At 43.5% G+C, this 15,405-nt stretch overlaps 2 protein-coding genes and 1 long non-coding RNA gene across 5 annotated transcripts in view; 1 reads left to right on the top strand and 2 right to left on the bottom strand.

Annotated features, from left to right (window-relative positions):
- Positions 1–472: 472 nt before the first annotated feature.
- Positions 473–2,607, bottom strand: ncbp2 (nuclear cap binding protein subunit 2). Of its 3 annotated transcripts, none has more exons than XM_014123562.2 (4): positions 2,436–2,607; positions 1,705–1,886; positions 1,304–1,442; positions 473–949 (listed from the first exon to the last, which is right to left on the bottom strand). In XM_014123562.2, the coding sequence occupies exons 1-4, from the start codon at positions 2,508–2,510 to the stop codon at positions 878–880; spliced, it is 468 nt and encodes a 155-aa protein (XP_013979037.1). In that variant the 5' UTR covers positions 2,511–2,607; the 3' UTR covers positions 473–877.
- A 1,922-nt stretch (positions 2,608–4,529) lies between these two features.
- On the top strand, positions 4,530–6,348 carry LOC106560585 (uncharacterized). Its single transcript, XR_001318617.2, has 2 exons — positions 4,530–4,624; positions 4,834–6,348. It is a non-coding gene; the product is annotated as an uncharacterized lncRNA (long non-coding RNA).
- Positions 6,349–7,187: 839 nt separating this feature from the next.
- meltf (melanotransferrin) overlaps positions 7,188–15,405 on the bottom strand; it is a 13,253-nt gene continuing 5,035 nt past the window's right edge. The window contains exons 9-16 of the mRNA XM_014123614.2: positions 15,225–15,376; positions 14,758–14,854; positions 14,308–14,502; positions 13,191–13,344; positions 11,459–11,526; positions 10,723–10,910; positions 9,954–10,146; positions 7,188–9,838 (exon numbers count right to left, since the gene is read on the bottom strand). Of these exons, the coding sequence (XP_013979089.1) occupies positions 9,783–9,838; positions 9,954–10,146; positions 10,723–10,910; positions 11,459–11,526; positions 13,191–13,344; positions 14,308–14,502; positions 14,758–14,854; positions 15,225–15,376 (1,103 nt within the window). The 3' untranslated portion in view covers positions 7,188–9,782. The remainder of the gene's footprint in view (positions 9,839–9,953; positions 10,147–10,722; positions 10,911–11,458; positions 11,527–13,190; positions 13,345–14,307; positions 14,503–14,757; positions 14,855–15,224; positions 15,377–15,405) is intronic.

Raw genomic sequence — 15,405 nt, 5'->3', positions numbered from 1 at the left:
CCCATTCAAGATAACGCTGCATCTGTCGGCTCAGTCGGAAATCGCCTTTAAAAGCCACAATGCCTATAACCTGTGATCCTATTGAATCCTGGGGTGGGGACACCGATGGTTTCTAGCCTACGCAGCAGGTTAGGAGAATTAGGTTAAGGTTAGTCAAAATTGCTGTAGTTGTCGCAACTCAAACAGGCAAGTTTTAGGTCCGTAGCTTCTCTCTGTCTAGTGTGTGTAAACACAGGTTCGCTGCTGGCTGTTTAAGGCCCATGGAGGTGATACTGATGGCTTTTCACAATTTATGGCTCCTAGGTTGCCATCAGTATCACCTCCATGGGCCTTAAACAGCCAGCAGTGAACCTGTGTTTACATACACACTTCATCCATAACAAACTACTCTATTAGATCAGAAGAGTTGCTCCACATTCCCAAAGTAGTGTTCCAGTTTATATAGTAGATACATTTAACAAAATAAAAAAACTTTGTAAAAAGATGTCTTTATTTTTGAAAGTATACAGTTTGGGAGACAATTCCATTTGTAAACGTGTGTCACGCTGGTCATAATGACTGTTGGAACTATGGCTAACTGAAAAATGCTTCACAGAAGACTTCTAAATAAACGAGAAATAGAAAGCCCTGGCAGATGTCTGCTTGGAACCCAAATTCAACCCAGATCAAATTCACCGAACTAAAAACTGTTCCGTCCCTCGGAAGGTCTCTGCAGCTGAGCTAATTTCCCATATCCACCTCGAGCAGGGTCATAATCTTGTCTATATTCATCTCTGACCTGGAAAAAGGCAAAGAAACAGCAAATAACATGTTAACTCAGGCTCATAACACTAGTTTCCCCATAGCCCTCCCCAAAGAAACAGCATAGGACATGTTTTTATGGCCTTGAGACAACTTTCCCATAGCCCCCCCGGGCTGGGTCATAATCTTGTCTGTATTCGTCTCTGACCTGAGGAGAAAAAGAGACTGACTTGTTTGTTTTGCCACAGACCCTGTTAAGTATTTGGGTCTATTAGGGGGTGACATAGTTCACATAGGACTGTGAGCTTTGTCTCCTCATGATAGATCCTATCAAGTTCCAGAACCGTAAGACAACATGTTTGTCCTGTTGATAATACAGTAATGTTATGTAACTTTAAAAGTTCTCATCCAAACAATAACCAGTTAACAGTACCACTTTAATGAAAACTACAATTTTGTGAAAACTATCAATTCCAATATAAACAACCAGAGACAGCTAACTAATATACAACTGTTGTTGTCTCTGAGGTAGTAAACATTCATTTCTCCTGTGTAAATTTACCTGACCACCGGACTTGCCACGGCCATACTGCCTGCCCTCTTTAAAACCAGCGTCCCAGTCAGTTCTGATGATGCGGTCATCCAGACGTGTCCCGTTGACAAACCTCATAGCATTTTCAGCATCTGTACGCGTGTAGTATCTGGTACAGGGGTTAAGGTGCAGGTTTCCAGGAACACAGATTAAGCCTACTATTGGATTTACGATTGTCAATCTCCACTGACTGTGCTTTAGTGTAGGACTACATCGGCTGATGTAAAAAGGGCTTATCAATACATTTGAATGATTAGGACTAGGCTTAATCGGAGTCCTTTTTAGTGTAGGACTAGTTTTAATCTGGGTCCAGAATTAAAAATGTTGAACCAAAACACAACATCCACAAGTTTTTTTTTTTTAAAGGATACTCGACGAAGCAGAAGCCACACGCCGTCTTCTTCACCTTATCTAGGCCGATGATTATTCTTTTCACATCCCCACTCTTGGAGAAGAGCTCGTACACTTGTTCCTCTGTGGTGTAAAAGGACAGGTTACCCACATAGAGTGTGTTAGCCTGTTTCAGCAGTTTCTCTTGCTCATATCGATTTCCCTGGAGGATGGAGAGGGGAACATCTTTAGAAGAGTCTAGTAACTGCACAGCCTGGAGGCCAATTACACTAACTAACGTTAGCTGTTAGTATTATTCACCAGTAATTCACACGGATTTTTATTTATTTCACCTTTATTTACTGATATGGGTAAACGTTTGCAGTATAATATACGTTTTAAATAAGATCCCATCTCATGTAACCATACCAAACATATACTAATTTCAATGTCTTGGATTTACATATATTATGTTATGTCTTGACTCTGAGAACAGTCTGATTAGAGTTCAGTTTGATTTGCTCTTTGAACTGTAACTAATTACAGGTTGCTCTCTTTGAAAACACTTTTTGACCCATTCCTTGGAGGGAAACATCCTGAAATACAATATTCATGTTTTGAAAGCCACAGGTAAGTGATTAACAACGTATGTCTGAAAGAAAAGACAGCACGTTGCAAGCTACCGGTAGCTTGCTAGCGCAACAGATAGCTAAGGTTAGCTAGCAAAACTATTCTACTGGTTGGTTTCCGATTGATTTAAAACATTCCTTACCTTAAAATGTTGGTCTCTGTATTGGCTTACATCAACGTAGGAGTCGCTGAATAGCGCATTCAATTTAATAGACATTGTGTCGCTCCAAAGATGAACGGAGAAATGTGTTCCTTACATCAACGTCTCGTCAACAACACAAAAAGTACTTCCGGTTCACGGAATTTAGAAATATTCTAAATAAAAGTTCCCCACATAATAGTAAAAAAAGTGTAATTATTCTTTATTTATTCATATATGAAAAATTATTCTCTAAACGTTAACAATGATTCATATTTGTTCATATTTAACTGACATTTGCATTAAACAAGTTCCAAGGTAAAATAAATGTCCTCAATGCAGTACACTACATTAAATACATATTGTCTTACAGAGAGAAAACTATTCTAGGTGCCAAAGTAAAAGTAGGGTTATAGTTACTCACTAGGATCTGTAGAATCTATATATGATGTTATTTCATGGGGAACTGAGGTCTGTATACCCAGAAACACTTTCTACTCAACCCATTACATTGGCCACAATGCAATACACTGTATTTGAAACCCCAAATACATTTTGGCCTATATATAAAAAGTATAGTACCTGTGTTGTGAAACATGGGTCTGAAATGTAATCAAATGTGTCAGTTAATTCATGGTCCAACACAGGGGTTCCCAACCAGGGGTACTAGGACCCCTTGGCCTATCCTTAGGCTGTACTTGAGAAGACCAATGAGACCATAGGCCTACTGGTAAAATGCATATATGAGGGGGTACTTCAGGGGTACTCCAGGCAGAGCAAAATTGGCACAGTGACTGAAAAATGTTGGGAACCACTGGTCTAACACACTACGATACATTCATTAATTTCAATCACCAATTTCATTAAATGTGTCAGTAATAAATTCATGGTCTGACACTATGATACAATTCAGTCAATTCAATAACTTATAGAATAAATCCATTAAATGAGTTATGGGCACCGAAATGGAAAATCTATATCGATATTAGTTGCATTTCTTTCAATTCAATATTGATATCAAATCGGTTTGTAGAAAATACAATGCAACTGTATGAATGTTCATGTTTCTGTGAAGTCCAGACAACTGTTGGCAAATTGTCCATTGGGTCAGGTGTGTTCTGGTGGCATAAACCTACCAAATCAGTTTTAATCAATGGGAAGACCCATCAGCAGGCAATTAAGTATGTGAAGCAGCCTGTTTTAGTTTTACTGTTGTTTTTTTAATGGGGCAGTGCAGTTAATGTGATTTTCCAGGGGTTTTTTGTAACAATATTTCCATTCTATTGCTAGCTTTCCATCCGATTGGCAACAGATTTTCATGCGAATATTCTAAAATATGCATAAATAAAATGTTCAAATGTTCTTGTTGTGGATAGAAGTCTGTGCGTGATGAACATACGGCACATAAAAATTACTTTTGTGGTAAAATTCCCATGTACCAAATAAAAATGAAAAGGTAAATGGGTTTCCATCGCATTTTCAAATCTACTGATGATTTTGTCACAAAACAATGTGGCGTTTTATAGCGAATGTCCCCACTCTGGTATAGGCAGGTGCGCTCTACCCAACAGCTCGCAGATACAGTATGGGTATAGCTTACATGATGAGATTATTATGGACAAAAGAGTGAGGTTACTTTAATTTATCGAACGGCAGCCAATCATCGATGATCATGTCACCAGAATAAGACCCTCGATATTTATTGGAAAGAAGCGTCAAGCTCATCACCTTGCACTTTCAATACCCTGTGAAGTTCATTATAGTTTATTTCATCTGTAGTCTAATAAACTACATGCTTTATGGAGTTGTAGTGGGAGGACCACACAGCCTGTCATTGCGTGACTCCAGGTTTCAATATGATGGTTATTATATCAATATTTGCACATAAAAGCGTGTCCACTGCTATTTCGTGCATAATACATCGATAGTGGTCTTAAGAAGCAGATTTGTAATTGTTTCTATAAATTCGTTCTTGTATTTACTTATTAGCACAATAAAAAATGGACATTGATTAAAATGTAATATCTTTTGAATTAGTTATCCACATTGCAATGTTTTACAAGGCAGGCTTTTATTTTGAAGGATTCTTTATTACCATACAAATTGACGTCATCTTTTATGCTGCTGGCAGAATAGTGTGTCTGATGTAACCTCGCGTCTCAAAAGTAGCGGTCATCTGAATGAACAACCAAGTATGTGAGAAAATCTTCGATATTTATCTTAACTTTACCAGTGACTCCTTACAGCATGTTATAATAAAAAAGAGTATTGATGTTTTCTCATGAACTAACGTATTTTTCGGAAGGCAGCTAACTACCACGAGTAGCTAGCTCAGCTGGCTAGCTGGTTAGCTAACTCTGGGCAGTGACATAACATCAACTGTCTGTCGTTTGTTTTACAGGTAACAAGATAATTTATTTACTGTTCGAGATGGCCATCATTCGTATGTTGTTCTCTTTCCTGAACAATCCACGAGTCATTGAGAAACTAGCGGAGTCTCGTCCTATCAGACGTGCGGCACAGATCGCAGCTTTTGCGATCATCAAAGCGCAGATCGCAGGGAGGGGCGCAACAGCGACAGTTCTGAAGTCAGACACACTACGCCAGCTTCGGCAAGAGGCAAACGACCGGATTCCCCGAGACGTTGGTGACATCGGGACCCGGTTCAGAAGAGTGAGGGAGACTTTTGTCAAGGAGGTGAAAGATGGCTTCAGAGACGCTCAGGGACAAATAAAGAAATAAAGAAATGAATGTGAAATAAAATTCCTGTGATAGAACTCCCACAGCGTATGTCTGCTTGACAGACAAACAATCATGTGAACTGTTGATAACGTGACCGACAACATGACCCGTCCCACAACTGTCTAGGTCGACCACTCTTTCATCACTGAGCCAATCTTTTAATATATTGAAGGGAACACTAAGCAACTGGTAAACCAGCTACCATGTCTCAAAACATACTCAAGATGAATTTCCCATCAGGGAGATGTCAGCATGTAATGAATCAGGGGTGCAACTTTCACTGGTGGGGGGGCATGTCCCCCCTCACATTCTGAAATGGCATTTTTGTCCCTCCCCCCAGTTTTATATTTGGAATGTGATACAAAACAAGGCAACAGGTCTGGGTTTGTGATGGATTAGCCTACTGTAACAGGTCTGGGTTTGTGATGGATTAGCCTACTGTAACAGGTCTGGGATGGATTAGCCTACTGTAACAGGTCTGGGATGGATTAGCCTACTGTAACAGGTCTGGGTTTGTGATGGATTAGCCTACTGTAACAGGTCTGGGATGGATTAGCCTACTGTAACAGGTCTGGGTTTGTAATGGATTAGCCTACTGTAACAGGTCTGGGTTTGTGGTGGATTAGTCTACATTTACATTTTAGTGATTTAGGAGACGCTCTTTTCCAGAGCGACTTACAGTAGTGAATGCATACATTTCATACCATGCATTTTCTTTTTTTTGTACTGGCCCCCCGTGGGAATCGAACCCACAACCCTGGCGTTGCAAACACCATGCTCTACCAACTGAGCCACAGGGAAGACTACTGTAACAGGTCTGGGTTTGTAATGGATTAGCCTACTGTAACACAAATGGGTTTGTGATGGGTTAGCCTACTGTAACACGTCTGCATGCCGGAGACAGAGATTCGTTGCAATCTACACAGTAGTCTTTATTCAGGAGTTTGTATTTGTAGATATGGAATTGTCTACCTGATTTGACTTGCAGAACACCACCATATAGTATGTTTGCTGTAATGCAGCCCCACGTCAGTTCCCGTGACATATTATGACTTGAGGTGTCTGAAGGTTTGGATTGTCCTCACCTATTGGTCAAATCTTAGTGTGTTTTTAAATGAAATGTGATGTATTTGACCAATAAAAGATAATTCAGATGAAAAATGACTAGACAACACATCAGGTTTAGGCCTCTATTCAATCAATCCGTATTGTGTAAAATTCTGCACTAAATGTTGGCTTTCAGGGTAAACTGCATGTCGGGCTCAATCGGAAATTACCTTTACATTTCTATCGCAAAATCTGTAACGCTTCAGTGATATGGATTGAATAGAGCACTTAGTGACCGACACCAGCATGTGTTTTACACCTGAGGAGGAAGCTGACTGACAAGTTAGGCAGTATGCTTTATCTTTGAAATAAGTGTCTTAACAACACTGGTATTGTGGGTAGCAGACAGTTAGGGCTAGGCTACGCTATGGTAGCTACTAGCTAGTACAAAAGTAATTGGAAAAAAGTATTTGCCTTTTTGTGAGTCTGCTATGGCTAAGAGTAGCATTGTGTTGATTACTGTGTGTAGACGAACCTCAACTCACCTTGCATGTTTAAAGTTCACTGTTTCACTTCGTCAGGTTGGCCCATAAAGAGGCTATAATAACTATCCTTAGTTCTGAACCTTGAGTGATCAGAGCCATAAGTCCCTGAACCTCACAAACTCTTCCAAGAACTTCCATTCAAACTGCAGTTACAGCAAAGAACGTAAGGACTTCAGTCCATAATTGTGTGCGAGTATATTTCATTGTAACTTTAAACAATCAACGTGGAGATGGTCACGTCCACCAAGAATGTATTGCACAGTCCTTGACTCTAGATGGGCTGACTGACACAATGTCCAGGTTCTCATTCACAACCAAACTGACTACGATAGACCACCAGCTTCCATATGACTGACACAATGTCCAGGTTCTCATTCACAACCTACTACGACAGTAAAATGATTCACGATGGACCACCAGCTTCCATATGCAGATTTTTAATAAGAACAGCATAGAATTCTTAAAGAAGCAGTTTGTAGCAATACTTACGCAGACGCACTGGCCTGGCAACTAAATATTAGTTACATGTTTATCATTTCATCGAAGAAATTGCTACGACTTTGAAGGCAAGCGTTTGTTTCTGACAGAAATGAGTCAGTACTCTGTACATATACACTGATATGGCACCTGAGCATCATATAAACTTATCTCTCATTGAAATAAACATAAAAATCAAGCTGATATTCTGGACAGGAACACACAATTGCACGAGAGCAGCAAAAATAAAAGGAATACTATGCGCTGTCACAGTAGCAATGCAGGAATCAAGAAGCACTTGATCAGAGTTGGGTAGAGTTCCATTCCTTATAATCACTATTGTTATAGATGATGGATTTTAGCTCATGTGTACAACATTGAAATGTAATATAAGAATTTAAACCTGACTCTGTAATTTTCAAAATTCCACATTACTTTAAACTCAAAGTACACCTAAGTTTCAAAAGCAAAAACAAGGATGGCTTGTTCAATGTTCTCTCCAAAAAAGAATGAATGTTCTGACCGATACAAGTGCATATCAGGTGCAAGCAGGTTCCAATCCATAATATTTATCAGTAGGCTATAATTCACATCATTCTTATCGTAGAATTTGATTACCAGCCAAACAAATGGAAACTTCTAGGCCTCTATTCACGCTGTAACGCTGAAATTCCCGCGATACGAATTGAATCGAGCCCCTAAATATAGATAGTGAACAAGTTGTTTTGGCTTAAATGTTTGTCTTTCCAGAATTTGGGGAGAACATATGAATAACCCCCCCCCCCTTGACTCTTTTCAAAACATTTCCCAACACACATCCTGTAGTTCAAGCAGTGCATATTCACTGATATGGCATTAGCTTATACAGTAAAGGCAGAATGTGCAAAACACGCCATATTCCCAGATATGGCTTGTGCCCATAAGTAGTACTCACAATAGTCAGTGTAAGCAACACACACCTTGCGGACAGACAAACACTGCATAGTAAAGTATGTAACGAGTAAAAACATATACACTGATATGGCAGTTACCGTCAGTAAGCATAATAGCAATCCTTCGTCATCTCTGGTTGGGAATGACTTCATCCTCTATAGCTCAACCAAAGAAAACAAGATCTTTTCCCCATTGAGAGACTGACTCAATAAGCACTTTGACTCACTGACTCAATAAGCACTTTGACTCACTGACTCAATAAGCACTTTGACTCACTGACTCAATAAGCACTTTGACTCACTGACTCAATAAGCACTTTGAATCACTGACTCAATAAGCACTTTGACTCACTGACTCAATAAGCACTTTGACTCACTGACTCAATAAGCACTTTGACTCACTGACTCAATAAGCACCTTGAATCACTGACTCAATAAGCACTTTGACTCACTGACTCAACAAGCACTTTGACTCACTGACTCAATAGGCACTTTGACTCACTGACTCAATAAGCACTTTGACTCACTGACTCAATAAGCACTTTGACTCACTGACTCAATAAGCACTTTGACTCACTGACTCAATAAGCACTTTGACTCACTGACTCAACAACAGTGACCATAATTTAGACCCAAGTCAAATAGTATTTTCAACATGTTATCCTTCCTCACAAATCCTAGCATCAACATATACAGCAGTATATAGTACAATCACAAGCTATGAATCTAAAGTACAATCATAAGCTATGAATCAGTTACAGGAAGGGATGCGGACATCGTCTTCTAAAGATTCCAACATGACAGGAAATGCTGCTGTGGTTCGCTGGGTGGTAATGTGTAGTGTTATTGCTGGTGCTTTGGCAGAAGAGGAGAGATTCCCTACAGAGGGAGTAGGTTACTGGGGTTGGTGTAAGGAATGGGGCTGGAATATTTGTGGTCGGACAAAAACAGAGGTTTTGTGTTGCTACTGGGAATTTGGTTAGGGTTTTGGACAGGGGTTCAGGCTGGGAATGTGGCTAGGGTTTTAGACAGGGGTTCAGGTTGGGATAGGGGTTAGGGTTGGATTAGGGTTAGGGCTGGAACATGGACAGGGGTTAGGGTTGGATTAGGGTTAGGACTGGAACATGAACAGGCTTAGGGTTGGATTAGGGTTAGGGCTGGAACATGGACAGGGGTTGGATTAGGGTTAGGGTTGGATTAGGGTTAGGGCTGGAACATGGCCTAGAATTGGGGCTGAAACATGGACAGGAGGCTGGGTTGGGGCTGGAACATGGACAGGGGGCTGGGTTGGGGCTGGACCATTGACAGGGGGGCTGGGTTGGGGCTGGAACATGGACAGGGGGCTGGAACATGGACAGGAAGTTGGGTTGGGGCTGGAACATTGACAGGGGGGCTGGGTTGGGGCTGGGACTTGGACAGGGGGCTGGGTTGGGGCTGGGACTTGGACAGGAAGCTGGGTTGGGGCTGGAACTTGGACAGGGGGGCTGGGTTGGGGCTGGGACTTGGACAGGGGGCTGGGTTGGGGCTGGGACTTGGACAGGGGGCTGGGACTTGGACAGGGGGCTGGAACTTGGACAGGGGGCTGGGTTGGGTTAGGACATTTCTTCTTACACCCAGAGGAAGATGGAGCTCATCAGAGCCACCAGGAGCAGGGAAGACAGTGCTGCAGGCCAAACAAACATACTTCAGTACACCAGCACATAGGAAAGCTACTGTTCCTAAAGCATTACCGTCAGTAAAATGAGATCAAAGTGTGTGTGTGAGTTTGTGTACTGTACCTTTAGCAGAGGAGTTGCACTCCATGTTGGTAAGTGAGTCCATGTAGCCCTGTCCCAGCCACTTGTCATAGGTCTTCCTCTCGGCCACTCCGATCATGCTGACAGTGGAGTCTTTGAAGATGAGGTCAGAGCCCTGGTACTTAGAAGAGTCAAACATCTTGAATGCTGAACCTGTGTCACTACTATAGTACTCCTGGAGGGAGATGAAGAGGACACAAGTGTATCAGCTACCACTTGGTTTTATCAACCTGTTTTAAGGTGTGTGTAGAAGGGCTATTTATTTATATTATGTTATGCCACATGCATACAATCAATCAATCAATCAACCAATCAATAAATCAACCAATCCCTCACTCACTCACTCACTCACTCACTCACTCACTCACTCACTCACTCACTCACTCACTCACTCACTCACTCACTCACTCACTCACTCACTCACTCACTCACTCACTCACTCACTCACTCACTCACTCACTCACTCACTCACTCAACAAATCAATCAACCAATCACCCAATCAATCACTCACTCAATCAACAAATCAATCACTCAACCAATCAACAACTCAATCACTCAACCAATCAACAAATCAATCACTCAACCAATCAACAACTCAATCACTCAACCAATCAACAACTCAATCACTCAACCAATCAACTCAATCACTCAATAAAACAACCAATCAATCAACCAATCACACAATAATTCAACTAATCACTCAATCAACCAATCAATCACTCAACGAACCAATGGCCCGGTCAGTCGTACCTGTGCTTTGTCCAGCAGGCCATAGAGGGCATAGATGTTGGTGTCGGGCCGTACCATAACGGCGTGGGAGGGGACGCGGGCCAGGTTACAGTGGGCGTACTGGGTGACCTCTGCCCTGGAGCCATGGGGACACAGCAGCTGGAAATCCTTAGACTGCAGGTCAATGGCCCACGGCTCACCTGAATTACCTAGAGGACAGAGAGATATACACACAGAGATACATGGAGATAGATAACTTACCACAGAGATACATGGAGACAGATAACTTACCACAGAGATACATGGAGATAGATAACTTACCACAGAGATACATGGAGACAGATAACTTACCACAGAGATACATGGAGATAGATAACTTACCACAGAGATACATAGATAACTCTCCTAATTCACAAACACTGATATGAAGTTATGGAGTCAAAGATGGAGTCAAGAGTAACGTGTCAGCAAGTTGTTAATGACTGGAAAACATTTCCACATCCTCTCAACAGGTTTATGATTCTGGTAGTGGGGTTATGGGTTTATGGTTCCGGTAGTGGGGTTATGGTGCAATGATAACAATGGTTGGATTCCCGACCGGAGATGGTATGCAACACACACACACACACACACACACACACACACACACACACACACACACACACACACACACACACACACACACACACACACACACACACACACACACACACACACACACACACACACACACACACACACACACACACACACTTACCATCAGTGTTTTGGAAGACAGTGGTGTGCTTGATGAAGGCCACCTCTCCACTTCCCTTGGCCAAACACCTGATAGAAATAGAGTTAAATAGTAATGGGTTCTTTATGTTGGCACTAACTCAGTCACGGTTCGTTGGACAAAGACTATGGAGAAAATGAATGGCGTTTTTTTTTGGCAGGGATTTTTGAATAAAGGCAGAAAATAAGGTCTGTGGTAAAAACACAGGCTGAGGAGATCTGACACGGTTTGTTCTATGAGATTATCTTTATCAGCTAACGGCAATATTTTGTTGTTGAATTTATGTAATTAACAAAAATCCCATAAAGTGTAATCATTCATAAAGGTCATGTTAACTGACTGCTATTATCTTATAGAACAGAACTCCTAAGCCTGTTTTAACCTCAGACCTTGTTTTCTGCATTTATTCGAAAACCCTATTCTTTCCCCATAGGAATGTCTGAACAAACCAGAGGTAAATCATTTCCCGGGTTTTACGACTACAAGCTGGCGAGCTCTATTAACAAACATTGTATGAAGGTCAATATTGGCCCTGGTCCCGTGTGGCTCAGTTGGTAGACTGCAACACTTGTGTTCCATTCCCACGGGGGGGAGGGGGGGGGGGGGTGATGTCTGCTAAATGAGTAAAATGTTAAATGTATATGTCAATGATGCTATCTCTGTCTAGAATGTACCCTACTTTCTACAATTACAACAAACCAGGGCCGATATACATAGTTTGACTATAACATTGTAAATGGTTTTATAAGTACAATGGAATTGTCTTGGCACTTTATAAAACTATGTCTAAGGGCTCTATTCAATCGCGGAAGTCAGACTGGACCGAGTCAGCTTCACAGACTAACCGAGTCAGCTTCACAGACTGAACCGAGTCAGCTTCACAGACTGAACCCGAGTCAGCTTCACAGACTGAACCGAGTCAGCTTCACAGACTGAACCGAGTCAGATTCACAGACTGAACCCGAGTCAGCTTCACAGACTGAACCGAGTCTGCTTCACAGACTAACCGAGTCAGCTTCACAGACTGAACCGAGTCAGCTTCACAGACTGAACCCGAGTCAGCTTCACAGACTGAACCGAGTCAGCTTCACAGACTAACCGAGTCAGCTTCACAGACTGAACCGAGTCAGCTTCACAGACTGAACCCGAGTCAGCTTCACAGACTGAACCGAGTCAGCTTCACAGACTGAACCGAGTCAGATTCACAGACTGAACCCGAGTCAGCTTCACAGACTGAACCGAGTCTGCTTCACAGACTGAACCGAGTCAGATTCACAGACTGAACCCGAGTCAGCTTCACAGACTGAACCGAGTCAGCTTCACAGACTGAACCCGAGTCAGCTTCACAGACTGAACCCGAGTCAGCTTCACAGACTGAACTGAGTCAGCTTCACAGACTGAACCGAGTCAGCTTCACAGACTGAACCGAGTCAGCTTCACAGACTGAACCGAGTCAGCTTCACAGACTGAACCCGAGTCAGCTTCACAGACTGAACCTGAGTCAGCTTCACAGACTGAACCGAGTCAGCTTCACAGACTGAACCCGAGTCAGCTTCACAGACTGAACCGAGTCAGCTTCACAGACTGAACCCGAGTCAGCTTCACAGACTGAACCGAGTCAGCTTCACAGACTGAACCCGAGTCAGCTTCACAGACTGAACAGAGCCCTCAATCTGTCTGTAAATGGATCAGGAAGTTGTGAGATGTACTGTACCTGAACGCTCCATTGTATCCGTCATACAGGTCCTTGCCTTTCTCACACTTGTTCTGCCCTTTGCTGTCCCCCACACACAGGTCACACAGGTTGCCAGGGAAACCAGGTTGATTGGCACCAGGGACACAGCTGTTCTTAAAGAAATCTCCAGCGGCTGAGGAGGACAGAAGGAGAGAGAGACAGTCAGACCTACTGAGGAGGACAGGAGGAGAGAGAGACAGTCAGACCTACTGAGGAGGACAGGAGGAGAGAGAGACAGTCAGACCTACTGAGGAGGACAGAAGGAGAGAGAGACAGTCAGACCTACTGAGGAGGACAGGAGGAGAGAGAGACAGTCAGACCTACTGAGGAGGACAGGAGGAGAGAGAGACAGTCAGACCTACTGAGGAGGACAGGAGAGAGAGACAGTCAGACCTACTGAGGAGGACAGGAGGAGAGAGAGACAGTCAGACCTACTGAGGAGGACAGGAGGAGAGAGAGACAGTCAGACCTACTGAGGAGGACAGAAGGAGAGAGAGACAGTCAGACCTACTGAGGAGGACAGGAGGAGAGAGAGACAGTCAGACCTACTGAGGAGGACAGGAGGAGAGAGAGACAGTCAGACCTACTGAGGAGGACAGGAGGAGAGAGAGACAGTCAGACCTACTGAGGAGGACAGGAGGAGAGAGAGACAGTCAGACCTACTGAGGAGGACAGAAGGAGAGAGAGACAGTCAGACCTACTGAGGAGGACAGGAGGAGAGAGAGACAGTCAGACCTACTGAGGAGGACAGGAGGAGAGAGAGACAGTCAGACCTACTGAGGAGGACAGGAGGAGAGAGAGACAGTCAGACCTACTGAGGAGGACAGGAGGAGAGAGAGACAGTCAGACCTACTGAGGAGGACAGGAGGAGAGAGAGACAGTCAGACCTACTGAGGAGGACAGGAGGAGAGAGAGACAGTCAGACCTACTGAGGAGGACAGGAGGAGAGAGAGACAGTCAGACCTACTGAGGAGGACAGAAGGAGAGAGAGACAGTCAGACCTACTGAGGAGAAAAGTGAAATGAACTCACACACTCCCATGCTCGTGCGCACAGGCAGGCAGACAGACAGACAGACAGAGTCCCAGGTGTATTACCTTGTGGTATCTGACACTGAGCAGGTCTGATGAGACCTTTCTCTATGAACAGGCCCATGGGGATGTTCCAGCCAGCCGTACGGCCGTAGCCAGTGTGACAGGAGCTCTTCCCCCTCAGGTTCTCCAGCGTGGTGATGTCACTGTTGGACTTCTTCACCACTGCCACAGCATAGTAGATACTGCCATCACTGTCCCCTGGGAGAAAGAGGAGGAAAGAGAGGAGGGAAGAGAGGAGGGAGAGAGGAGGGAGGAGAGGAGAGAAGAGAGGAGGGAAGAGAAGAGGGAAGAGAGGAGGGAAGAGAGGAGGAGGAGGCTTCAGTGTGCGTCTATAGTTATTGTCCCAAAAGACATTTTGATTTGCAGCAAATCATCACATGATCAAAGCCCATGGAAAGAACTTAAGGAAAACCTAGTTGGGTCAGTTTCTGTTTGGTTGTAGAGGGATCCTACCTGTGTAGCTCTCCCCAGCAGCAGGCACCAGGCCGTAGCTTTTCCCTGCTGTGTAGATGTAACCTCCATCCAGGGTGATGGCATCTGCCTCTTTATTCTACAAACACACACAAGGGAAGATATGTTTCCTACACCCAAGTCTCTTTCAACAGCCCCTGTAGGAAGAGAGCCCTATCAGTCTGTCACATAGTATTTTACCTTTATTTAAGTAGGCAAGTCAGTTAAGAACAAATACTTATTTTCAATGACGGGCTAGGAACAGTGGATTAACTGCCTTGTTCAGGGGCAGAACGACAGATTTTTACCTTGTCAGCTCGGGGATTCGATCTATCATCCTTTCGGTTACTGGCCCAACGCTCTAACCACCAGGCTACCTGCTACCCCTAACTTTCATTCTAATACTTTGAGAAGTAAGATTGAGCCTGCTGGAGTGGCAGAGAGGCAGGGTTTAGAAAAGTCAAATGTACCTGGATCTTCTTCATGCAGTCGTCTACTGAAGATCCCATCACACACTGGATACTGGGGACCAGAGACTTGGCACTGAAGGCCTCGGCCATGTCTGCACACTTCTGCTGCTCATTGCTGGACAACACACACCAACGCAGGGACTGAGGTATCTCTGCACACACAGATCGAACAATAGTCAGT

The sequence above is a fragment of the Salmo salar genome, chromosome ssa10 (genome assembly GCF_905237065.1).
Source record: "Salmo salar chromosome ssa10, Ssal_v3.1, whole genome shotgun sequence".
NCBI classification, from domain to species: domain Eukaryota; kingdom Metazoa; phylum Chordata; class Actinopteri; order Salmoniformes; family Salmonidae; genus Salmo; species Salmo salar.
The sequence above is the reverse complement of the archived record's forward strand: the minus strand, read 5'-3'. Positions and strand labels throughout refer to the sequence as shown.